Here is a 26238-nt window from a genome sequence, read left to right on the forward strand (position 1 = left end):
GCCCTTCTCGGGGCGAGGAGGAGGCCGGGCCCGGCCTGACCGGCCCCTCGGCCCCCCGCCTCACCTGGCGGTGGCGGGCCGGCCCCGGCCTCCCGGGGCTGTTACGGCGCGGGGCGAAGCAGGGGCTGGGGGCGAGGGGCAGCGGGGGGCTGGGAGGGAGGTCGGCCGGGCCGGGCCGGGCCGGGCCGGGCCGGGCCGCCTGACGCACTTTCTCCCGATTCCGCTGCGATTTCACTGGCTCTGGAGCTTCCCCCTGCGTTTACGTGTCGCGGATCTGAAAAGCCGGTTCCTAAAGGGACGAGACATCTAGAGAAATACCTTCTATTAGATAAAACGGGGCGGGGGGGGCAAAACTGCCGGGAAAACGGCTTCAGGAAGTGGGCTTTTTAAATACAGAAAAACTTTTGTCATTTAACCACATAGTAACATCGACGTGAACGTGTAGCCATTCAGAGCATGTCATCGAGGAGCACATCCTTCCTCGTAAGAAAGCGAGGCAATTTCTACCTGAATTCGTGCAGAGAGAAGGCCACCCCCATCATAAAACTGGAGAACAGCCAGGTTCATAACTAGTTAGTAAATAAGCCTCCACCAAAACAGTGATACAGAACATGTACGTGTCGCTTGCAGGGATCCACGATCAAGTAGGCAAAAGTCTGTTCGTGGCTTTTGCTTGAAGGGTAACATAGGCCATTATCATCCTGAGAGGAAGTAAAAAAAAAAAAGTATTAGCGACAACATGGATACCCATGAGAGAATTGGTAAAATCTGAATGAAATGTATCACTTTGTTCCCATTGTAACTTTTTCTTTCATGGCAAAACAGAACAAATACACCATAGTTCATTTAAGCGGCATTGTGACTCCATGAGGATCTCGACACTACAAAATGCACGGCATTCTAAATGCACGGTTCTGTCTGCATAGTTCCAATAACCCTGAGGCAAATGTAATATTAATACAAAACGTGAAGTTAAACATGTAAGCATGTATTTACACAGTTAGGGCCTAAAATACGGATGATTAAATATCCAAGGGTCCAGTCGTGTTTCCTTTGAAACAGAAAAATGTTCAGGGACTCTATGCTAATACATAAAGCTGTTCTATCGGGAATTCTTTTTCACTTAACATTTGCTAATGCATCTGTTCAGTTTCAAATATTTGCATTGAAGGAAAACCCTCATTACAGCTCTTATTAACAACTTTAAACTGTTCTTGAAAACATTTTGTGTGCCAGTCCTCGGAAAGAGCTTGAAGGGAGTCTAGGCAACTAGCTCCAAAATCCTCATTCTGAAAAAACACGTTCAGCTGACAACCAACACTACAAGAACTGGGCTCTTCAGTTTAACATCCTAAGTCTGCACGTGTCAACAAAAGCTTCAGCATTGACAGGACAGCACAGCTTGACACACGCTTCAAATCCAGTAGGGATCCAGAAACTAGATGGGGGGATTTTTGGAGGGTTGATTTTTTTTTTTTATTATTATTATTCATTCAGTCTGGTAATTGAGCATCTAAAAGATAACAAATACATAGCTGACACCTCCACCTCCTTTCTTTTAAAACATGTAAGGGTTTCCTCCTGCTCCCAGACACCTTTATACAACAGTTGAAGAGATGTAGGTTCTGTACCACTTTTTTGCCTGAGGGAAATTCCTATATTGCCTATATTGTCCATTTTCTCCAGGAAAATTTTAAACTCCTGACTACAGACTATTCCAGATTAGAGGCACATCTCTCACATTCTTTTGTTGAAGCTGTCTTCCTTTCCATAAAATAATCCAACTTTTTTTTTTGGACCAAGGAAACATGAAAACTGTAACCTCTCTCAGTGGTTAAGGCAGTCAGCTTAGAAGGAAAAGGTCTGTGTTCCAATTTCTTCTCCAAGGACCATTTGTGAATTTTATCCAGTAGCTGTTACTGGCACCCCATTTTCTCTCCTGTTATTTCAAAGAGGATGAACCTTCTACTGTATGTTCTGGTATCTTTCTTTGGGGGATTATTCAAGACCATAAATCTTAAATTAAGATAAGCACTACCAAAAAAAGCATTGTTTAAGACAGGTAGACATTTGATAATGTTTATTCACAGCATTTTCCGATGGCAGTCAAATGCGGCAAGCTAAAAATAACATTCTATTTTTAAACAACGCAGCATACAAGCTCTGTAGCTCCGATTTTAAGATGCCTAGCTCTCTTCAGGTGTTTTTTAGGGATACATGTGTATCAAACACTGGATTCTCAACTGCAGTAAGGAGAGCAAGCTTTAAGATTTTACAGTTCTCAGCATCACAATGCCTTTGGAGTTCGACCCCAAAATAACCTAAGCTCATGCATGAAACCAAAAAAAAACCAAGAGAAGACCAACATCAAGATGTGATTGCTCATTAAACATTTTTCCTATTGCTACTGCAGGTCCCACTCTTGCAGTCCTTATGGAACCAACTGATGTCAGTAGAGGTTTTAACTGTTTAAAGGCAGTGTTAGCAGACTGAACATTTGTGCAACAACTCAAGAACAAAAAAGAGTTAAGTTCTGGTGATGAGGCATTCCAAGGAACTCTAGAATACACCAAACCTGGTATCAGAAAAATAATAAATATACTCTAATTAAATGAAAAGGGTCCTTAGATTTATTTTAATTAGTAAAAGAGCTCATAAACCCCCTAAAATACTTGAGCATAAAGGCTCCGGCATTTACACAGGCTTACTCTGGTTTTTAGAGCAATAGGGTGCACATACACCAATTAAGAATCATACCAATTTCATCTGCAGTGTGGACTTTGGTTCAGACATGCAGGGGGTGTAATGATTGATTTACTGATGTTAGAGTAGGATAATTTTATTTTTTCTTTGTAGGAACACAGATAATCAGCTGATGATTTAAGAGTACATATGCATAGCATAATGCATAGCATTATACAGAAATAAAGATACTGCTGAACATCTCTCAAAACTGCATCATTTAACTAACAAAATTGGTTTTTTTAATACTTTCTGAATAAACTATGCATTACAGTGATTTCTAACACTGCCATAGTTCAGGCTCAGGTAAAGAAAGTTCCAAAACACCAGTTAGCATCAAAATACTTCAGCTGTAACAACATTTCATTATGTGCAAGCCCCAAAGCTCTCAAGGGTATTTGGAGTTCAACAGAGTACTTGGTCACAAGATTGAAAATTATTTCTCTTTGATGCCCAGGTCTATCGAGTCTTGATGCTAAACAGATCTACAGGCATTTATAACTACACCTTGAAATATTTACATCTCTAATAGCATGCTTTTTTAGATACTGTTTCCAAAACAAGGGCTTCTTAGCCAGAGCTTAGAAACCTAATAAAAAGGAAGGGATGGTTTCAGGATGATGTTACATAGTTTTTAATTTGTGATTCCATTTGTACTGGTGCAAATACACAAGTGTATTTATTTGTCCATTTATTAATCCAGCTTGCAAAAATGTGTGTTCTTCTAGCTTCTCAGCTGCTCTTCAAGTCACTTTTACCAGAACAGCTTTTTTAAAAATTTATATCAGGCTAAGAGGGGTATGTTCATTTCTTTCAGATACAAACCAAGAAAATGGCTTAAAAATTGGCAGCTCAACATTAAGATTATAACACACTCTACAGTTATTTACCAAATGAACTCAGAAACTAAATCTACTGCAGAAACGTAGTTATCTCCTTGAGAGAAACTTTTCATCACAAGCACAAAATATTTGTGCTCCAGTAGGTGCCCTTCCTGTAATTTCCAGGCAGAGTTTAAAGAGTTTTGATCCACAGAGCCATCAAAAAATCTCAACATACCAGTTTAAGCCTTTCTCTATTCTGAGAGAAAATTCTTCAGGATGTTCTTTAATGGAAACCAGAATTTCACAATTCTCCTTCACCTCAAAATTTTCAGAATGTGCAGTAAAGCCCAATTTTCCCCCAAGGCTACAGGGAGGATAGGCTGCTCTGTATTTACACTGGATCATCTTTTGTCCATCCACTTTTTGTTTTCAAAAAGTTGCAAAAGTTTGTCTTTTTTTCTTTTCTTGTTTTTTAATACTGATGATATTTAATGTATGGCAAAGACAGTTAGGGGAGCTCTTAAATATCATGCATCTACCTAAACATAGAAATCTGCAAAGTTCACATCAATCATTTGATTCAGAGATGGGGAGGAAACTAATAACAGAAGAACATCAAGTTATCAGGGTTTTGCTTTTTTATTTTATTTTTATTACTGTCTGCAGCCTAGTAGAAAGGTAAATTTTGATACACCCATAAACTGCTTATTTTCAAAAACCTTTCAAAACTCTTTTATGAATCACGCGTAGTACCTAAAAGATGATGACCCACAGATAAACAAATGGGCTATTGGCAACTTACAGGGAGGTTTGTGCAGTCTGAAATGACATCAGCTAGTTCTTTTGAAAGTGGGTATGTTATCTGACATTTAATTATTACATATTCTGGTTACTCAAGAAGAATTTGGAGTAGTTCATCCTACTATAACAATTAAATGACAGATATGCTGAATCTAGTAAACATGCAGCCAGTTCTCAAACTTATCTTGATGGCAAGTGTATGATTTTGCAAGAGAAACAGATAAGAATGAGACTTGACAAGGGAGGGGAAAAGAGGTTAGCAGTCATCTCACCACCCCAGCCTTTTTGTATACTAAACTTCCTTGCAGTCTGTACAGAAACAGATGCAATACAAGCTATTCAGAAAGTTTCTAGCAACATTTCTAAAACCAGAACTATACAAAGTCAAAAGTGGATTCTTAATCCTTACTGCTATCTCAAGTAGATCTAAACCCATAATTATTCAAGCCTAAAGATATGGTTTTTTCATAAACTAGTTTCTGGATGACTACTAAGACTTCAAGTGTAATCGAGTAAAACTATTTTTAGTGAGCTACCAAATAAAACTTTAGTTGGTGGTTACTGATGAAGAGTTAGTAAAGAGGACAAGAAAGCAGGATGAGACCAGGGAAAGAGCTCATGAATAAAAAATGACAACGACTATGGAAAAATAGCCCTTTAAAATGGAATATTAAGCTTTCATTGTGTAAATGTCAATTCATTATTTTCATGTTATGCATGTTACCTCAAAAAAAATCCTGTACTAAAAAATCATTAATACTTACATATGCAGACACTCTGAAGACTGTAGAAATTATACATATTTCTTTTGTTTCAGGATTCTTTTGAACACTGAAATACAGGGGAAAAATACATACTTAATATGTACAGTAAGCACTGATTATTAGAATCCTTCATTTAATAAATACTTTTATAACATATGCACTGTGTTCTCACTCAAATTTGATCAAGTTCAAATTAAGAGTATCAGGTTTGTGTGGCAAGGTTTTGGTAGCAGGGAGGGTACAGGGGTGGCTTCTGTGAGAAGCTGCTAGAAGCTTCCCCCATGTCTGACAGAGCCAATGCCAGCCGGCTCCAAGATGGACTCGCCACTGGCCAAGGCCGAGCCCATCAGTGACGGTGGTAGCGCCTCTGGGATAACAGATTTAAGAAGGGGAAAAAAACCCTGCTCAGTTGCAGCCGGGAGAGAGGACCAAGAACATGCGAGAAGCAACTATGCAGACACTAAGTGAAGAAAGGAAAGGGAGGAGGTGCTCCAGGCACTGGAGCAGAGATTCCCCTGCAGCCCGTGGGGAACACCTTGGTGAGGCAGGCTGTCCCCCTGCAGCCCAGGGAGGTCCACGGTGGAGCAGGTGGGTGCCCGAAGGAGGCTGGGACCCTGTGGGAAGCCCGTGCTGGAGCAGGCTCCTGGCAGGACCTGTGGACCCATGGAGAGAGGAGCCCACACTGGAGCAGGTTTGCTGGCAGGACTTGTGACCCTGCGGGGGACCCACGCTGGAGTAGTCTGTCCCTGAAGGACTGCAGCCCATGGAAGGCAACCACACTGGAGCAGTTCATGAAGAACTGCAGCCCGTGGGAAGGACCCACATTGGAGAAGTTTGTGGAGGACTGTCTCCCGTGGGAGGCACCCCACGCTGGAGCACGGGAAGAGTGTGAGGAGTCCTAGCCCTGAAGAGGAAGGAGCGGCAGAGACAAGGTGTGATGAACTGACCCCAACCCCCATTCCCCGTCCCCCTGCGCTGCTGGGGGGAGGAGGTGGAGAAAATCAGGAGTGGAGTTGAGCTGGGAGGAAGGGAGGGGTGGGGGAAAGTGTTTTAAGACTTAGCTTTTATTTCTCATTATCCTGCTCTGATTTGATTGGTAATAAATTAAACTAATTTCCCCAAGTCAAGTCTGTTTTGCCTGTGATGGTAATTGGTGAATGATCTCTCCCTGTCCTTATCTCAACCCACGAGCCTTTCATTATATTTTCTCTCCCCTGTCCAGCTGAGGAGGGGAGTGATAGAGGAGCTTTGGTGGGCAGCCGGCGTCCAGCCAGAGCCAACCCACCACAAACTCATGTCACGTTGATCATGAAAAGGTACGTTGACCATAGATAACGTGGTCATTTTATTGAAAACTATTGAACGTATCTAGTCATCTGAGTTCGTTTTGCTGTTTCCAGCTACTAAATCACAGCAATATTACCGAGGCCTAGATGACTCCAATATAAAGTTTGCATTTTGATAGCTATGAAAAGTAATTCAGCTAAACATTTTGTAAAATTTTTTTCATATATTCTTTGAGAAAAAAAACTGTGAAGTAAAGTGCACCTTAATATAGATTACAAGAAGCAACAGCAGTACTGGTGAAGAAATGCAGACTTTAGCTCATTTTTAATTAATATATAATTATAGTATAGGTTCATTTTTCCTCCTTTGGAATGTTGTATATATAGACAGCTATGCAACTTAGGATGACATTAGTTCTGAATTTTTACGTATATCTAGAGTGTGTTTGTTGTGAAGACTGCCATTTCTTTCATCACAGTTACTAATAACACTAAGATATTATTGCAAAGCATCCAGGCATCTCAACATATTTTGAATTTAAGTATTTTGAAATCTGTCATTTTTCCTCAGGTCTGCTTTAAGTGATGCTTACATTTCTTCATAAATTAGATCATGTAACTTCTATTATTTTATCTAATCTCACAGATTCCTATTTACATTAACTCACTGTGGAGCAGTTAAGCCTTATAAATTCCATACTTATACAGTTCCAAGAAATGCATAGCTCAAAACCTGCCTTGTCACAAACGGATTCAGTTCCCTGGAAAGGTCCCAATATAGCCAAGTTGCTAGAGGATGTGTGTTAAACACAGCCCAGTTGTACACCGCACCAGCTCCAAGCTGTCTGTGACAGCAGTCCCCTATTACCACTGCTTTCGCAAAGCTTCTTTTTATAAGAACAAACAAACCCCAAATCAACCAACATAATCTTTGTTGATTCAGTCTCTCCAACCAATAAAAGAAATTGACTTTCCAATTAACTGATTTCATCTATAGAGTAATGACACAGTCATGTATGAATTAAGCCTATAATGTGAAGTTGATCTTTCCTGTGGTGAGTCAGTAACGAGGCTTTCTCAGAATTTTTTGTTGCAGCTGACATGTTGATATACTCAACAGTGGATTAAGACAGCATTGCTGAAACTGGTACTGGCCCCAGTTGTCTGCCTTACCACCCCTCTAGAGATTACTGCCTTCCCAGCAGGGACAGCTCAACTGGTTCATGACTCAGCTTCTGAACCACTGCAGTTTACAGACTAGCATATTAAGATAAACTAACATGGATGTTAGTTTATGCTAATGTACCGGGCTGTAAACTGCAGCAGTTCAGAAACTGTTTAACCATCTCTGCTGAAAGAGTGACAATTTTCAGAACAAGGTATGGAGGGTTAGTGGGGTGAGCGCTTTCTACGGCATATCACTACCTGCTAAAGCTACAGTTGTATTAAGTTATTCTGGCTTCATATTCTTGTGTCTGAAAACAATGCTTTCAGTTTCTGGTTTCTTAATTTTTATGTTATATATATATCTAGGATACCAAAGTAAGGGGTGACAGAGGATAAGCCTTCCTATTTATTCCACTGCCTTGAGAAATATTCCCCTTGTGGTTAGCTTCCTGTAAGTCATTTGTCAGACTGAGTGTTTATTTCTAGTACTTTGGTTAATTTTTAAGGCAAAAGAATATATCTGCCAAAATCAGATGAGATTCTTCCCTTGCCAACTTGAAAGAAACCAGGAGGTTGCCTTTGACAAGCTCATGTGCTCTATTTCTTTTTTTGTTTTCCCTAAAAGGTTTTAGAAAAAACTATGTTCTCTTCTTGAAGAGGATAGTATTTCCTTAAAAATAGTCTTAATACCCCCCTTTGTTCTTTCAAATTGTTAACTTCTAAACTATTCATTTAATATGGTAGTTCCTTCATCTTTTTAATGGGCATCTATTCTCTTTTTATGAAAAGCAAACTTCCTCATTGTCTCTCAATTCGCCTTGGGTTCTATTTATATCCTAACCTTACTGGCAATATTTTATTAGCCTTTCCAAACATTAAAAGAACAACTCAAGGCTTTCGCATAAATTCATGTAATATGGGGGAAAGGGCATGGCGATGGCAAAGAAGAAAGAAGAGAACAATGACTACAAGGTACTACAGCAGCTGTCACCGTGGAGAGACACTGTCAGAAAAATCAGGGGTTAAGTATAGAAGACAAGGTTTATCAATAAAGATTCATAGATTATATTTTAATTAACAAGTTTTTGTCATGTAAATGTATTCTTTAACTAAACCAAAAATACTACAACAAGGATTTTGAAATTATTTAGGTTACACAGGATGTGACACTTAATGCTAAAATTTTGGATGGATTCAACTGGTCACAGACTAATTACTGCTGGATTAGTAACAGACAACAAGTTGTGCATTAATTAATTAGGAAGCAATTATTACTCTTTTTACAAAGGAGAAAATGTCGGCCATTTAATAGTTGTATTTGGAAGTCCCTAGCTGTGCTTGTAAAATATCTAGAGCAGTTAATTTCAAAAGATTATTGCGTTCTCTGATAATAAAGCAATATACATGGAAATGCTTTAATGAAATGAAATCTCAAGCCTTTTTACACTATTTTGAACACTAGTGCCTTGGAGTTAGAACTCAGGAAAGGCCAGAAGAAAGGCTATAGGAAAGTGGGGAAAAGCTCATAAGAGGCCTGCCACTCCTGGCACCAAAGAGACTTGTGGAACTCTTCATGCCAAGGCTCTTTTCCATAAGAAAAACTGTTACAGGACCAAAGAGTGGTGGTTTACACCTCTACAAGCACATCATGATTAGATTAAGTTCATCTGTGGGGGCTAGTTTTTCAATGCACATCAGATAGCAGCTAATAATTATTGTACTATCCATTTGGTTTTCACCAAGCGTTCTGAGCCCTCAAGACATAAAAATTGAAGGTTAAGAATACAGTTTACAGAATTCTTTAATACCACAAAAAGTTTTTAATATCACTTTACAAAGAGTAGAAAGTATCCAATGCGACTGCAGTCCAAGATGAAAAGAAACCAGACAGAGGATAGCAGTCTAGAAAAGAAGAATTTAAGGAATATTTGATATTCAACAGGAATTTGAAGGTGAACTGGTTGGTAAACAGAATTTAAGAGACCACTACTCTCATTAGCAATTGTTTACTGAAAATAAGAGGCCATAAGAAAGTAATTTTCATTGCTTTATGTTCTGGTGTAATTTATGCAAAAATGAAGTAAGTAACACAGTGCAGAGCATGGACTAGAAACTAGAAATTAAGTCAAGACTGTGGCATGAGTATCTGTCTTCAGTGCTGCATTGCTTATTCTTTCAGTGGCTTTTTCTGTCTTAAGATGGTGGTAACAAAACATCATTTTGGATAAACTGGGGGTGGGGAGAAATGAGACAAAGCAGGAGACAACTATGATTGTGAAGGGGAACAGAAAGTCTGAAATGTCAAGATCAAAAGTTTTCTCATGGGACTGACAGAGAACTTAATATCAGAGGAGCAAGATAAAAGATTTAGTTAAATTATTAGTTTCTTTTTCAACTGCTAGTCAGTGTTAACGCCAGCTCCACTGGCAATGAGAAACCAGAAGACATTTATAGGCACAGAAATGGAGAGACACATGGTAGATAAATATTGAAGATCAGTTATGTCACATGACTGAGTAGATGTACTTCAAAACTTTGGAGGATAGAAAGCAAGCTGCCAACTGGAAAAAACCAAACCAAAACAAAAAACCACCCAAACACCAAAAACCAGAGGAATGGATCTTGAAAGGTTTTCTCCTGATATTGTATAAAGGACAGAAGTAGCACACAAGAGAAAAATCACAGAAACATATAAAGGGTCAACAGGGAACAGGTTGAGGGTATACAAAAAGCAAACCTTGAAAGCAGGATGAAATTGTGGGGAAGATTTTGGCAGCTTTTTTTTTTTCCCAGGTAACAAGAACTACTTGACATCCTTATCAAATTTTACAGCAGGAAAAGGAAAAAGAGGGGGAAAAGGTTTAAGGAGATAGGAAGGTAAAGAAAAGGAGTGGCTTAGAACAAAACTTGAAAATGTTTAGGAGAAACCAACAGCAAAGGAAAGCAATAAAGTGAAGGAACTGATTGGATCTGTGCTTTGTCCTAGGTCAATTCAACAACACAAGAGCAGAAGCAGCTGTAGTCAATGCAGTGTCAACTAAGGCCAAGGATTAAGGTAACAAACAGCTTGTTTCAAGTGCAGAGTGAACAATTTAAAAGAAAGGGGAGGGTAGAGCTGAAGCACTGATAGATCCTTTTATGTCATATTCTCTGTTTCTGAAGAACCCACTTGATTTCCATCTACGTATGATATGAAAATAACAAAACTAATCACACTAAGAAAAAAGCTCTGGTGACTAATCACAGTATTCAAATTAATACATGCAGCAATCTAAGTTAATTATTTCTAAAAAATCTTCTTGGAATATTGATAACGCTCAATTTCTCTGTTTCAGTGGTTTCTCTAAAAGTATCAACTGTTCTACTGCTACTTTAATCATTTATTTTAGATGACTCTGGGAAACAGCACATCACTAAATCAACTTGCACCCTGAAAAGTGCTGACCATTAGAAAATCTGAAAGCTGCTTAGAAGTTATTAAAGATATATAAGCTTCTTTGGTTAAGTATTATGAAAAATTCCCAAAACCAGCCAAATACTTTGTTTTAAATATTTTGTTTGGATATGGCAATCTATACACAAGTGCTATACAAGTAAAGAAATATTCAGGTGTTTAAGAATCACTGGGTCTAATCCTTTCACTGTATCTTTGTTCAGACATATAAATTTTACTCTTACATTTATCCAAAGACATTTTAAGAACAGACAATGACAAATACATCTTACACGATTTTTCACCTAATATGCTTGTGTATAACCTTAAAATAGGAGTCAATTGGTCATCACACCATTCCAAATAGAACTGAGAAGGAAGAAAAATATCAGTTCCTACTTTAAGCAATTTGAAGCCTTTGTAGTGTACATTGTAGTGCATTACTTAGTATCCACATTATCAGAGTTCTTCTACTATCTCTCATTTCAGAGGTCTGCAATTGTTTTCCATTGTTCAGGTTAATATTGTTCTTTATACTACCCCACAAATACTTATTATGAGTGGCAAAGTATAATATAATATAATATTTTGGTAATATTATTGATGATCTTCATATTCCCATTAGCTTAACTAGGAATGAGTCTTTGCATAACCAAAAACTACATTCCATTTCCCACTAACCAGGAAATAAGAAATTTTGTCAATTGGAGAAGTCAGCATATGGACAAATCAAAACAGGGCAAAAAATTGCCTGTTTTTTCTGAATTTGAACCTCTGATCAATCACCTCTAATCTCAAGAAAAAAAATACATAAAATTCCAAACGATTCCATACACCAGACCTGGCAAAAATGTGTGTTAGTCCACTGCATCTTGTGAACAGCCAGATTCTCTCACCCTTAGCTTTATGCTGTGAGAAGTGTATTTGTGGAATTAAGAATGCCAAAATCCAACTGTATTTAAAAAAAAAAAATCAGCTGGAATAAAATACATACAGAACTAAAAATTACAACTGAAGTACTTCAATTTTTAAATCCTAAGCCAAAAGCAGCTTGAAAGTAGTCTAACTATATATCCAAGACTTAACTGTTGATATTTTATCAATGACAGTGGCAACACAATCTGGTTCCAATGCCATGCCATGTTTTCAGTAGACAATTACAGAAACAAAAATCTTTAAAATGGGAGTTGAATTATAAAACATCAATGTCCATATATGTAGTATAAAAAAAGTTTTTATGTGGGACAGATGCCATTAAAATTGCATATCTTTTTCCATTGAACTATTAGCATTGTTACATGGTATTTTGATAGTTGAAGACAAATAAGCATGCAGATTGATCAAATAACAGCCCCATTTTTGAAGCAGTAACGAGCAATAAATTTATACAATAAATTGATACAATAAATTGACACAAAGTATCTATGCACAGCACATACATATACAATTGTATAAACCAGAAAACACTTACCTCACCAAGTCTTTATATAAAGCTTTTGTAGTTTCTAAGTATGGACCAACTACATCTTCAAACTGGCAAAGAGTTCCTCCAATGCAAAGATGCTTAAAAAGACAGAATAGAAATTCCTTGCGATCCAGTTGACTGAATAAGTCATAATGGTCTGAATCTTCAAGAAGCAAGACCTTGCGGAACAAGAAAATAACAAAGAAGTTGAATAGATGAAAATTTCTTATTTGAGATTAAGTTTATAAACAATGCAACTACTTTGCTGTATGTCACACAGAGTTTATGTCCAATGCATCTTCCAATGATGCAATTATGTTCAAAATTTATAGATACAATATAAAGCAGAATCACTGTCAGATTTGTGCCCACAAGACATAAGGGAAGATTTTTCAAGAGTCTTGTTATTCACTGGTTAATTGCTCATCATGCTAATGAAATAATCAATAATCTGAAAATAATCTATAGCTATATTTGGCATGTCGATCACTGGCAGTTAGTTTGTCTTTGGTAACATTGCCTACATTTGATTTTTTACTTTAAGTTTTCACAGTTATCTCACATTTGTAAAGGAATCCCAAGGATCTCCCAGAGGAGATGCCTCAAACGCACATCATTCTTTACTGCAGACTCTAGTGAGCCTTTATCTGTAGCCTGGATTAACCAGACATGCTATCCAGCTGCCTCCATGCATCCCACCTGCTTTTTGCTGCAATATTATGTGAACACAGAGGACTTGCTAGATTAGTTCCAACACTGCACACTGTAAGGGTGGACAGGAATTGTAACTCAGTATGGCTTCAAGATGTTTGAGTCACATCAGCCAAACCACAGATGCCAACTCAGGCAAACTGGTCAAAGCTACACATGAACTTACCGCTCTCTGGCCCTCTTTATAACATTACTACACAACCTGAGTAAAAAGGGGTCAGGGCAGCAACTGTTGTTGATGGCCACCTCATACGTATCCCACCCCCTTCTTGGTTGAAGCAAGAGAAGACCTGGTAGGTAGGAAAGAAACGTGGCATTTTGCAGCTGAGGGCCACCCTCCAACACCAGCAGACAAGACAGTTTGCTGCCCCCTACAGTCTATTGTCCTAGGGTGCTGACTAATTTAATGTGAAGATTTGACGTCATTCCTGGAAGATTTTGACTCTTAATTCTTTCTGCCCTCTTAGGTTGTACGAGTAGGAATCACATTCATTTCAAACAAATGTGAATCCTTCAACTTGTAAATGCAGACACACACATCCCTTCTAAGGGAAGGAAACTGGAGAGACTGAAACCCCAATGATTTCTTATTTTAAATGATGCCTGTCACTTTCCTACATCAAATATACTTAATTTTCAGAAAAAAATTCACACGCACCCAGCTTATAAATAAATACATAGTATTTTGAACTGCTAGGCTACAAACCACATCTGAAATTCAAACATGAGCTTGAGTTCTATCTATTTCCCAGAACTTTACAAGACAGACCAGTATTTCAGGCCACATCCTGTAACCAGTGTCACTGGTTCAAATACATTGCCTTCAAAGGGTTTGCCAAGTGCAAATGAGTGCAACTCTATAATTATTAAGTACTTATGTTGATTATATATACAAGGAAGAGCAAAATCCAGTTCTCCCACACTATGCTTTGCTAATGCTAAACAAACATAAGTTAAAAAAAAGTTTTAGTTTATGAAGCTTCAAAAGAAACACAGTGAAGACATATGTTAATTAAGAAGGTAGCACTGTCAGAGAGATTCTTTTTCAGAATAATCTGCTCTCTGACACTTCCACTGGGGTACAACAAACAGTTTTTTACCTTGCAGGCCTGTTCAGGAGTTATATTTAGTCCTTTTCCAGTGTTACACTGAAAAATAATTTCCCTTTTCATAGTTTCTTCTCCTTGGTTTCAGTGAAAATACATGAAGATGACTTTCCTTAAATGCCTTCACATATGATATGGTCAGCATTCCCGGCTAGGAATGCTTCAGGATGTAGCTATTGACTACATTCAATTTCTTCAACTACCTGGAAGGTTGGATGAACCCACAGCTCTGGGTATCACGGGACCTTTCCATTGGTACCACTTGTTTTCCCCTCCTAGGCAAATGAGTAGCTGCATTTCTGCTCCCCCTCACCCCCCAAGCACTGACTACCTGAGACAAGGGTTGGTAGAAGAAGTTTTTACCTTTTCCTCCCACCTGAAAAGGAAAGAAGGCCCATCTGGAAAACAGCCATTGCTTTCACACATTCAGGCACTGCAGTACCTCAGTCATTTCTATCATGTGGCTATTGATGGCCATTTTTACCATGGAAAGCATGTATTGTCAGAAAAAAAAACCACTGAAAAATGTGTCCTTATGGTACCTAATAGAGTATGAAAAATCATAAGAAATTATTCATTGCTATACTGACCTTCCTTAATTCATCAGAGATGAGAATATCATCATAATAGTCATCATAACATTTCACAATATCTCCAGTTTCTCTAACAACTCCTTCAGAGTATAGCCGATCAAAAAATGACATGGAAATCTGTGTACAGGGCACCACTGTAGCTTCAATTTTTGTCACTCTGGAACCTGGAATATAGAGGAAGGCTTCACTCCAAGTCTCTTGCAATAAATAAAATAGGAGAATTTCCATGAACTAATGGTTTTACAGTAATTTGTAATTCGATACAGTTTGGAAATAATCAACTTTTCTAAACGGTTGTGTGATATATTCTTTAAAAAAATACAGATCACAAACTCAATGACTCAATCACACAGTCCCTCAAAAAACAAAGCAAGCTAGGAAAGAAACAAGCGTAAAGAAAACATTAAATTCATCTGAATGCTACCCTCCATTAAGACTCATGTGTTTGCTCCCCCTGTCGGTAATACTATCAACAGAAACAAGTAATAGATGAAACACCCTGGTGAACTTAACATCATGTTAGGTCACACCCTTAGAAAATCATATTCCACAGCTTAAGCCTTAAAGAATCTGAGAACAAATACCAAATTTGGCGTGATGAAGTACTAAAGTCAATAACTGCTAACAGCACCCCACAAAGTAAAAACCAAAATGAACACAGCCCTGATGAATTTTTGGTTTCTTAAGTATTATATCTGAACTTTCTGAAAAGTTATTTTGTAGCTACTGTAAGCTTTACTAACCAGTTATTTCAGAAGTGCTATTATAGCACTTCTGGTATGAATCTGGACTATTATCTCTATAATCATTAAGTGCAGAGTACATTTTTCTACAATTTTTATGTTTTCTGTACTTGCAAGTTATCCAAGGCCTGATCCTTTTGCTCGTAGACATCTAGTGCCATTTGAGATGCCCTACAGTATTTTCCTTAATGAGGTATCAGTCCATAAGGGCACATATCTTCTCTATATACAGTGTTACATCTACAAATCTGTATGTGTGGTGTTAGATAAATTATGGCATCTCAAATAGCATTATACTCCATGTTTAAGAAGCCTTGGACTCAGTCCAGTTCCATCTGCTCTCTACAGTCCAAGTGCTCAGACCAAATGTTAGAATGTATTCTCTACTCATCTCCAAGTCCCCCTGAACACCTTTCAAAGTGCTTCCGAACAGAAGAGGGGAGGAGAGCACAAGTGAGCATGAGCATGCATGAACATGCAACACAAAGGCAATGTGTCTTGGCAGAGATAATATTCACAGCTTTCCATGAGTTACTCTTATCTTTTCTCCTCTGTAGGTTCCCTTGATGGGAGATTGGTCAACACCATCACAATGTCAAAAGGCTTTTGACCATACAATTAAAGATAAAATTAAGTGGTGTCCTGACAAACAGACCTAAAGGATCGCTAAAGACTAGTATTTAGGAAATGTCCAGATTTCACTCTAGATGACAGTATTTCAGGAACAGAAACATGCCAAAAAGGGATGTATGAACCACAATGCTTCCAAGAGCACCTATCATTTCATTCTGATCCTAATCTTTGCAAGTGTAGCATAACCTAATATTTCTCTTGCCCCCACACTTCCAAAAAGTCCTTGGGATTTCTTCCATATATGAGCATTTTGCTATCTAAACCCAGGTAAACTGTAATACCTACCTGATCAACACTAAGAAAAAAATTAAAGAGAAGTTACAAGTTGATGGCCTGAAGATATGTCTACTTAAGATAAAAATACTGGCATGAAATTTTATAATTATTTTATTGGGCCAATGTGATGTAAAGGGAATCAGCTATAGAGAAAAGCGCAGCATTTAATTGCTTGGTTTCACATCTACAGCTATGGTTATGAAAAAGGGTACCTTTTACTAAAGAAAAAAGGTTCAGGACATTCTCTTACCTGTTCACATAGCGACTATCAAAAAATAATCAAATTATGTAACCAAAATCACAAGTCACAGAAAACATATCTTACAGCCTCACAACCTAAGGAAAAAATCAAACTGATTTTTATTTATTTATTTATTCATTTATGCTTTCTCCCACCCCTCACCTCCAGACTCCTCTAACTTCTAATTCTCCAGCTTCCTTTCACAGGGATAGAATTTAAATCAGCCTCTAACAGAAATTATTTTGTAAAGACCTATGAATCAAAAACTGAGTCAACACCAATAACAATCAGATGTTAAATGACTTGAGAAAAAAGAAACATCTTACAGTTTCCCAGTTATTGAGCTCAAAGTATAAGAAATTGAGCTATTTATAGGCCTTCAAACTGTTATGCTTTTATTGGGTAGGGGGGTGAGGAAAGGAGACACACTTCTGCTCTGAAACAAGATCTTATGAAAACTTTGATGAGGAAAAAAAATAATCAAGAATTTTGTAATTTATTCAGTAGTTCAGAAAACCAAACTATAAATGGAAAAGTTTAAATATACTGGAAGCTCCTATTCTCCATTTGAGAGGTGAGATTTGAAATTGGAGATTCAGAATTTCCTGGAAAAGAGTGACCAGTTTTAATAACACTGTAAAAGTGAGCAATAAAATAGGAAGAAGAAATGCCTTGACAACTCTGCAAGTGGAAAACAAAGAGCTGAGAAGTACTGAAGCAGATTAAGCTTCTTAGAACAGTTAGCTCTGGAATATCTATAAAGTGCTACCAATATACTTTTAAATGAACACTTTGCATATCTAGTATGGGGTAGATAAACCCCAGATTAGGTATATTTAGAATTCCTCCAAAGTTTAAGAAAGATTTTTACCTCAGGGAAACATTTTACAACTTACCATTTACAAAACAGTTTGTATAGAACTTACATAATACAAGTTCAGTGCTCTGTACTAAAAAGATGGTATTTCAAAAGCAAAAGGTGCAGGTTGATGATTTATAGGTTCAAATTAACATCTAAAATTTTTGCAAATTATAACCTATAACAGTAGTCTAAAAAATTGTTGATTTAAGATTACTTTCCAGATTTTAAAAGCCCATTCCAAAGACAGCAATTGTTAGAGCTTCAAGTATATATGGCAACTCAAGAATCTTTCTTAAGCAAATACTGAATTTCTATTTACACAAAGACAGTAACCCTATCCCTTTGAAGATAACTTTTCAAGTGTTAATTGAGCTTAAACAGATACAGTCCTGCCTCTCTAAGACTGCTGACAGGTGCAAGGCCAGTAGTGTGTCCAAGGAAAAACTACTATTTAGTTTTCATCACAGCTATTTAAAAATACAAGTCTCAAGACATAAGTTGGTATGCATCAAATTTTGCTGCTTCTATTTTAGAAATATGAGAGTAACAGGTGAAAGGGGAGCTTAAAGTACATGACAGAACTATCAGGTACTCTGCCATGCAGCCGCCAAGAGGGGAAAAAAATACCCCTACTACAACAGGCAAAAAATTGTGGTGTGAGAATAGGTAATTAAGTATCTGCATGATCAGATGAAGCAGACTAGAGAATATCCTTGTGTACTGTTTACCTAAAATGTTATATTTCAAGTAATGTTAAAGCTGGAGTCCTTGAGATGATGTACTATTGTGGGATGCTACCAGGAATCCCAACACGTGGGGGAGCTGAGAAGAGAGGTAGATGTTGCATTCCTTGGGGACCCCATGTTTTATGCCACCTTTTGATCTAACAGATGGAGACTGAGGATATTACGGTCTGATAATATTAAGGTGAGGATGAAAAGCAGTCAAGAGAAGAAAAAAATGAGATTAGACACAGGAAAAAAACAAAGTAATAAAGAACTTTTAGAAACAGATTTTAGGAAAAGGAGATACACAAGTAAGAGAGAAGAGGTAGAGATAAATATGAAAGTGAAACCATGAATTAAAAAGAAAAATAAATTCTTAATGACAAGGTAAAAGGGGACCACGGCCTGGAAAAAGACAAAAGGATTATGAAAACAAACTATCTCATAAAGTAATATTATATTGATGTTTTATATAATGCTAACATTTTTTTTGTAGGTCCATATATACTTTCAGCCCAAGCTCATGGCAGGGAGGAGAAGGGAGGTTTTTAAGAACCTATCTAAACCCCACTTATATTATGCATCCAAAATATCTCCCCTCTGCAAAAAAGCCCTATTTGCAAGAGAATGAATACAGTATTCAAATCAACCTAGGTTATGTAATTTTCTTCATATTTTCTAAAAAGAAAAATAAGCCCATTTCCAGTATTTTCTTTCAAGAACAGGAACTTGTTTTTAAAAGACTTACTCCACAGTGATAAGTAAATGATATATCTGGCTTAATATATTGGCATGTCTGAAGAAGAAAATACTAGAAGATCATTTTTTACCTTCTCCCACTCAAAGCTAATTCTTACTATATTTTCAAAAAATGCACATGAAGACTAAGTATAGAAAAATGTGCCAACATTCCTCACCAAAAATAGGCAAAGAATGGGAAGATGAAATTTTAAGAGCAAATGGAGTATACCAGCTGCTCAGGATTTAAAAAGGGAACCCTTCCAGTCCTTGGAACAAAATGCATTACTTCTGTGCTGAGAAAGACTGAGCAGAATAAGGAGTTAAGCTGGGATACTTGGCAAGTGACCCTCCGCTCTTAACACAAGGTATGTAACCTACTGACCTTCACTACAGGGACTGGCAAGTCACAGGCTAGACTGATAGCCTAAAAAAATTCTTGCCTAAAGCAGGAAAAGGTTTACCCATGGTTCAAAATATATTTATTTTCTTTTTGCTTGCTAGAGTGAAAAAGAGGTACCTGAAGAGGAACTGGAGATATTTTTTGCATCTTATATATTCCAATTGTTTTAACAGCCAGATACAGTGTTTGGAAAATGGATTTTGCTGACAAAAAGGTGGCCATGTCTAGTGTCATTGTATATAGTGGGGAAAACGTATGCCAATTCCAGAGAGTTGAAATAGAAAAGTTAGAAAATTCCCAAAGCTCCATTAAATATTTACACACAGTAAAGTATCTGCAGACAAATGAAGAGAACTGAGGACTTCCCACAAGCCCCTTTTAAAATATTCCTATTAAGGAAAGTCACTTAGTGATATCAGAGTTCACATTATGCATAAAATCCCATTACATTATCACATACAATTTTCATGAAAATTTGCGTGTCATTTACAAAATCAAAAATACAATTTCAAAGTGGTGCCATAAAATCATGTGCTATTTGCTTTTGGTCTTTCTCGTTTAGTGTCTCATCTCCATCTACAGACATAAGTGTTATAAGCAGTTAATGACATGGCAACAAACTAGAAGTCAACCTCATGCTATGATTGCAACTAGAGCAACCTATCACATGGCTCTCTTTCTGCACCTAGATCACTTTTGTTGTGCAGATAGCATATTTACACAAGCGTGGGGGTGTGCTCTATCTAATCTTCTGCTCTCTCAACTTTAATGTGTAACAGAGCAATAATCTCAGATCTGTCCTAAGCTGGTTGCATCTATAGAAGAGTGTCTTTCTTCAAATATTATCTGAATAAGGTAGTACTATAATTCCACAATTAATGCAGTTGATTATGTCTGGATACACGATCAGGTCAACTGGATGTTTAAAAACACTTCTAGTAGCTTGGTTTATGGATCGACACAGGGGTCAAGGAAAAAAAAGTGTAAAATATGACAATTTAGTAACAAACTATGTAAAAATCTTTTCTTATTATTTAGTAAAAGAAGTAATTCTTTAAGCTATTTCAACCAGATGAAGATACACATATATGAACTGTCATTATTACAAAATGGTAACTTAGAGAAAAATAGTTACGACACAGACTTTTTTATTTAAGATTAATTTATTCTAAATTTACCCAATGTAGTCCATTGTCCCGAAGCTGAGAGCAACTTTAAACTGGAGTTCACATTTTGGTCATTAAAAAATGCCTATAATATTCAAATAAGAGAATACAAGTTAATGAAATGAAACATAAAATCATCCTTTATAATGTCTTGGATACTTTCAAAGTAAATTATAAGGATCCAATTAGTAAGTAGATTCTGAATGATCTTTCAGTTTGGATACTAAATATCACACCACTAAATACATGTTATGTAGCCAGCGTCTTTTATATATTCAAGATATCTTCATGTACATATTTTTATATGCAGTATTAAGGTTTTACAGTAAACCACTTTTAGTCCAAGAACACACAAATAAGATGTACGAAATCCTTGGAGGAACAGAAAATGGAAGAAGAGATGAAACAATTCTATCTCTGCATGCAATGTTGTTGAAGTAAAAAATGAAATGCTACGTATGATTGTAAAATTTACATTTTGTAAATAAATTTGAAGCTTGGAGAAGTGTAGAGACACACAAAAATTATTAAACAGATACAGAAGAAACCATAAGTTATTGAAGGGATGGAGAAGATGTCCCACAGTAAGATTTGAAGTATTCAATCTTATTGATTCATCAATTTAAAAAAGGAGACATCCATAGTAATATTGGTAGCTGACAAGTTTAAATCATAGATAAGCCAATTAAGAAAACCCACACTTATGTATATGTATACAAGCATAGTGAATAATCATTGACGAAGCTGCTAAGAAAATGATGGATTTTTCAGTCTTTGCATCACCAAATCTCTTTACCACCTCTCTGGGATACAGAGAGATCAGACTATATAATATAATGGTCCCTTTGTTCTCAATTAATTCACAGCTACTCAGAGTTCATAATTTCATAGTGATATTTTTACATTTTTAATTCAAAAGAGACAAGCATTGAGAAGGTAATGCAAATTTTGTAAACTTCAATCATTTGAAATGTTTATCAGTGGGAGATGAAATATTGGTATATTTCTGTGTGAATTTCTTCAAAATACAAAGAGGCTGAATTCTTTATCGAGGATAGCAATATAAAGTAGACATACAACCAATCAAGGAGTTGTTTTTAAAACAACAGATGTAAAAAACCACTGTTTTTAAAACCAAAAATTTTTTTTTTTTCTGTCTGCAAATAGATGAACAGATTTGACTTCGCAGACAACAAAAGTGGAGGACACAAGATCGGGAAAAGACTTGAGTCTCAAAAAGCTTAGAGCCCAAAACTCCAGTATAACACAATGGTATCCAACGAATTTTAAAATCTTGTATTTTCACATATATGGTGCATATGCATGTCTAATTGCACAGTGTATTTCCTGTGACAAAGCAGTAATAGCTGTGAGCAAGAGTACCAACTGCATGTACACTATTTAAAGTCTCCCCTGGGTGGACTTTCCAACATTAAATGTGGTGGCCAAGATCAGCATCCAGTTCAGATTCCCACTCTTGGGAATCTTGGATAACTAAATTGTTCCTTCTTAAAGGAGAGTAGCATTAGTACAGACTGAAATATTTTTACTGGACAATACCGTTAACCCACAAAGTAAGACTTGAGCACCACACCTAAATCACCTGCTTTCAAGGAGACAGCAAACAGGCGAAGAGCATGCTAACACTGCTACAATGTTTGCCATTATGCAGTTTCCCAATAGCTATAATTTAATGGAAAAAAGTCAACTTAAAATATAAAGGACTTAGAACTACCATAACAAATTCATCCTTTTCATAGGGCTTAAACTGCTGGTCAAAACTGAACGCTTGTGCTGTCATCCTGCCTTGCATGGACCTGAAATGGAAAAAGGGAGATTAAATATTCTGCAGACATACTAGGTACTTACCTGCTCTGCAGTTTTGCCTAGGTACACTACATAAAGTCCTATTCTGACCAATAATTATACTTTTTTTTTTTTTTTTTCATTCTCACTTACAACCGCCTCCCACCCTGCCTGGGAGGGGCGGGGAAGCACAACGGCTGCTCAAGCAGCATCAGAGCAACGCCGAGAAGCTGAAATAGGTGTTGACGAACTCTGGAAGACAAGGATAAGTGCCGTGCACCTCAGAACAAGCGTTTTACGTGCCTGAAAAATACTGAGGAGACTTCCAGCTAAGGGGGTGAGGTGAGACATACACGGACTCGCCGCCACTTCAGAGCGGGAGCCCTGAGGGCGCCGTGAGGGCCCCAGCCCTCACACCGCCCGCCCCTTCCCTCCCTCCCGCCCGCCTCTCATCGCTCCCCGCCACCCCCAGCGAGGCGCCTGTCGCAGCGGGATTTCCCCCTCGCACCATTTGAGGAGTCGGTCCTGGACGTCCCTGTCCTCCAAGCAGGGGAAAGCTTTCTGGGGCAGGGAGCGGAAAACGAAGCCCGCCACGCAGCGCCGATCCCCGGCGGACATCTTCCAGGGCCGGCGGCGGCTCGGCGGTTGCCGTGGAAACGGCGCCGCGCGGGCGGTGCTCTGCCGGCGCGCTCCCGCCGCGGGGCTCGGCCCCGCTCACCAGCGTTCCGCCGCTCCCCAGTGAGGGCCGCGGGACACCGCTGTCCCCCTTCTGACAGGATTTCTTTGATTTTTACCTATACAATCCCCTAATTAAACATCAGCCTTCTCCCTCCTCCCCTCTGCTCCTGTCTATGCCCCGGGAGAACTCAGGGTTGTCGAAGGAGAGCCTAGCAGACCGGCACGCAAAGGCAGGGACTACTGTTGCTGGCTTAATCAATGCCACCCCCAATAACGTAACGCCAAAACGAATTATGAGAAGTGCAAAGTTATGAATTATGAAGCTCTAATGAATCAGGGCTGCTTCTTGCTTCCCAGGGTGTTGAGCCATTTGGGAATGGCAAGGCCTAAGCTCTTCCCGGTGGAAAATTTAAGGAAAGTACATTGTTACTTAAGGAAGCTATTTTTAAAAGTCCAGTAAAGCAAGAGACACCTTGCAAAATTTGGGGAATTTCCTGCCCTTTGCAGGGAAAGCAGTGAGAGTTTAAGGCTGCCGCACATCTCGTGCTATACCCTTTAGCAATCCACCCCCCTCCAAAACCACCTCTCACTTTGCCGTAAATCTCCAAAAAAGTCATTTTCCCATTAATCTGTTGCTCGGGCTAAACAGCAGACCCATTTCTAAGAGGTTTAGCAGTGGTTTTGTTTGTTTCTAATAAAAAAAAAAATTCAGCTGAATCCCATTCAATTTGATTAGAAAGCAGAAGAGAAAGGTGCAGCGTGCTGTGACGGCGGGGAGGAAGGCTGAAACTGCTGACATGCACTCCCCTGTCTCATCAGCCCCCAAAAGACGTCCTACAGATTTAACTTGTAAGACATGTTAGTCAAACAGGCTTGTACCAAAGGAATCCAGAAGAAATAGATCATAAGCCTGTTAAGAAACCCTGTTTTAACATAGTTTCAGTAGAATTCATCGCTCACTACATACTCACTAAATTTTGTAAAAGAGCGCTTACACCAACGGGCTGCAGTTCAGCAGATCAAGTTATTGTGTAGCAGCTATGTGACATTTAAGGAGCCATTCCCCCTATCTTCTCTATCCTGTTTTCTCCACACACTTCTATTTTTTTTCCCCAAGAAATTTTACTTACACGTAAACAACAATAGAAAATAAAGCTACCCTATACTTCAAGATGTTTCAATGGTAGAGACAGTTCAAGAGGGAATAGTGTGCCTTTCTTCTTAATATTTAAATATGATCTAAACAGGAGGCACCTGAAACATTATTGTAACCTTATTCTCAACACGTCTCCACCTACTCCAGCACTAGCCCATCTGTTAAATTCCTCTTGCCACTAATAATACTAGCCAGAGATTAAATAGCCAAAGTGAAAGAACTGGTTTGGGCAGGGAGTGATGCGTAGCAACAGCTACCAAACACATAAATTTTTAATTTCGAGTTGTGCACACTCAAATACAGGATTAAAAAAAAAAAAGAGTGAAACTTTAGGTCTTTGGGGGCAAAAATTCCTACTGACTTTAGTGAGGATTTTCTCTGATTAAAGTGTTGAATCAACAAGCATATGCTTAAATCCCACTGAAATCTAGAGTGTTTAAATGCTTTGATGAATCAGGAGTAAGGAAATGAGTAAGGACTTCAGGACTGGCTCAGGAGGATCAGGACAGGAAGCTCTAAACCATGGAATTAATTTCTTTAATGTTGTGCCATCTACCTATTGTAGTTTTATAATTCAACATTTCCAGTTCTAAGCAGTTGACAATAATAAAATTTAAACTGGGACTTTCAGTTTAAATGCTGACCTCATTATCCTCATTCACAACAGCCTGAAGTAGAAAGTCAGGCGCAGTACTCTTTTAACACATTTAACTTGTTTTTTAAAAAGTTAAGGATTTTATGGTCTCACAGAAGATTTTTGGAGGGTGGAAAATAGGTTTTTCTGCTGCAGAATGAAGTCTTGTAAGTATGTATTATTAAGCAATAGTAGTCCCTCACTTTTGACCAGACTAATTTTCAGCATTGCTTGTTTTTTCACATATTTACTTATATGTGATTTTGAAGAGTTTTACAGTCCTGAATAAACTGTGGGCCTTAAGTGCAAAGCAAACAAATCAGCCTTTCTACGGCAAACAAAACTCAAATTACAGAGGACCAGCCCTGTTGCACCTTTGTGAAGTGCATCAGTCTTTAAGGCAAAGGTCAGTTGGTGATGGAGCAGCAGCCCGTTCCATTCGGGGAGGGAGCGAAGAACCAGAACAGCAGCTCCTCCCTTCCTCCTGCAGAAGTCTTCAGCATCGCTGAGGGATAGTTAAGCTGCATGAATTAGCCGAACAGAGGAGGAAAGGGATAATTATCAGTATACATCTGTGAAATAAATTAGTCTTTCCAGTGTTAAAATACTGTAGGAAAAGTCTGATGGAAAGTAAATTAAAGTCCAGATCCTGCATCTTGTCTGTAATGACGACTAGAACCCCCCAGAATAGAAAGCACTGTACACTACAGTGAAGCTCAGCTCCCACAAAAGACTTACAGGGTATCATTGTCCAATTCTAGGCACTTGGACTGATAAAAGACTCCAGGTTCAGGTCTGTGAGAGAGACAGAAGCCAATTAGAAGCCAATTAAAAATATCTCTAAATTAGCAAACAGGAAAGACACTGGTATGTCTGAATTCCCCCTTTTCTCCACCCCCACCTTGAGTGTTGCCCTTCAGTGATCCAAGGCTGCAAGGCAAGAGTCCCTGTCCACTCTGGAGCCAGGCTCTGGATCCTCAGGTGAAGGCAGGCAGCAACACCTCTGCTTGCAGAGAACTGCCAGAGGTTTTCTTGTAAAACACAACCAAAGAGTGGCCACAGTCACAGTGGCCACCTTCACACCATGCACTTAGAGCCCTCACTCGGGAAGAGGGAAATCTAGATTTTAGCCTCCTTCAGCATGAGGAAGCTCACAGCTTTTACATCTAAAGTGCCTCAACTACTGAGGCTGGTGCCATGTCCCCTGAGTTAACATATCGCTGTCCTAGCAAGCTTATTTCTGGATCATGGTGTCAGGGCCCTGCAGAGACTCAGTAAGCACTTT

General features: G+C 38.3%; 1 protein-coding gene across 1 annotated transcript; it reads right to left on the bottom strand.

The window, feature by feature from the left end:
• Window positions 1-305: 305 nt before the first annotated feature.
• CFAP300 (cilia and flagella associated protein 300) lies at window positions 306-23296 on the bottom strand. The gene is made up of 7 exons (XM_069808322.1): window positions 22994-23296; window positions 22415-22496; window positions 20692-20764; window positions 14890-15056; window positions 12489-12661; window positions 5132-5198; window positions 306-701 (listed from the first exon to the last, which is right to left on the bottom strand). The coding sequence occupies exons 1-7, from the start codon at window positions 23101-23103 to the stop codon at window positions 570-572; spliced, it is 804 nt and encodes a 267-aa protein (XP_069664423.1). The 5' UTR covers window positions 23104-23296; the 3' UTR covers window positions 306-569.
• Between the last annotated feature and the right edge of the window lie 2942 nt (window positions 23297-26238).

This window comes from Haliaeetus albicilla, chromosome 20 (genome assembly GCF_947461875.1).
Source record: "Haliaeetus albicilla chromosome 20, bHalAlb1.1, whole genome shotgun sequence".
Lineage (NCBI taxonomy): Eukaryota > Metazoa > Chordata > Aves > Accipitriformes > Accipitridae > Haliaeetus > Haliaeetus albicilla.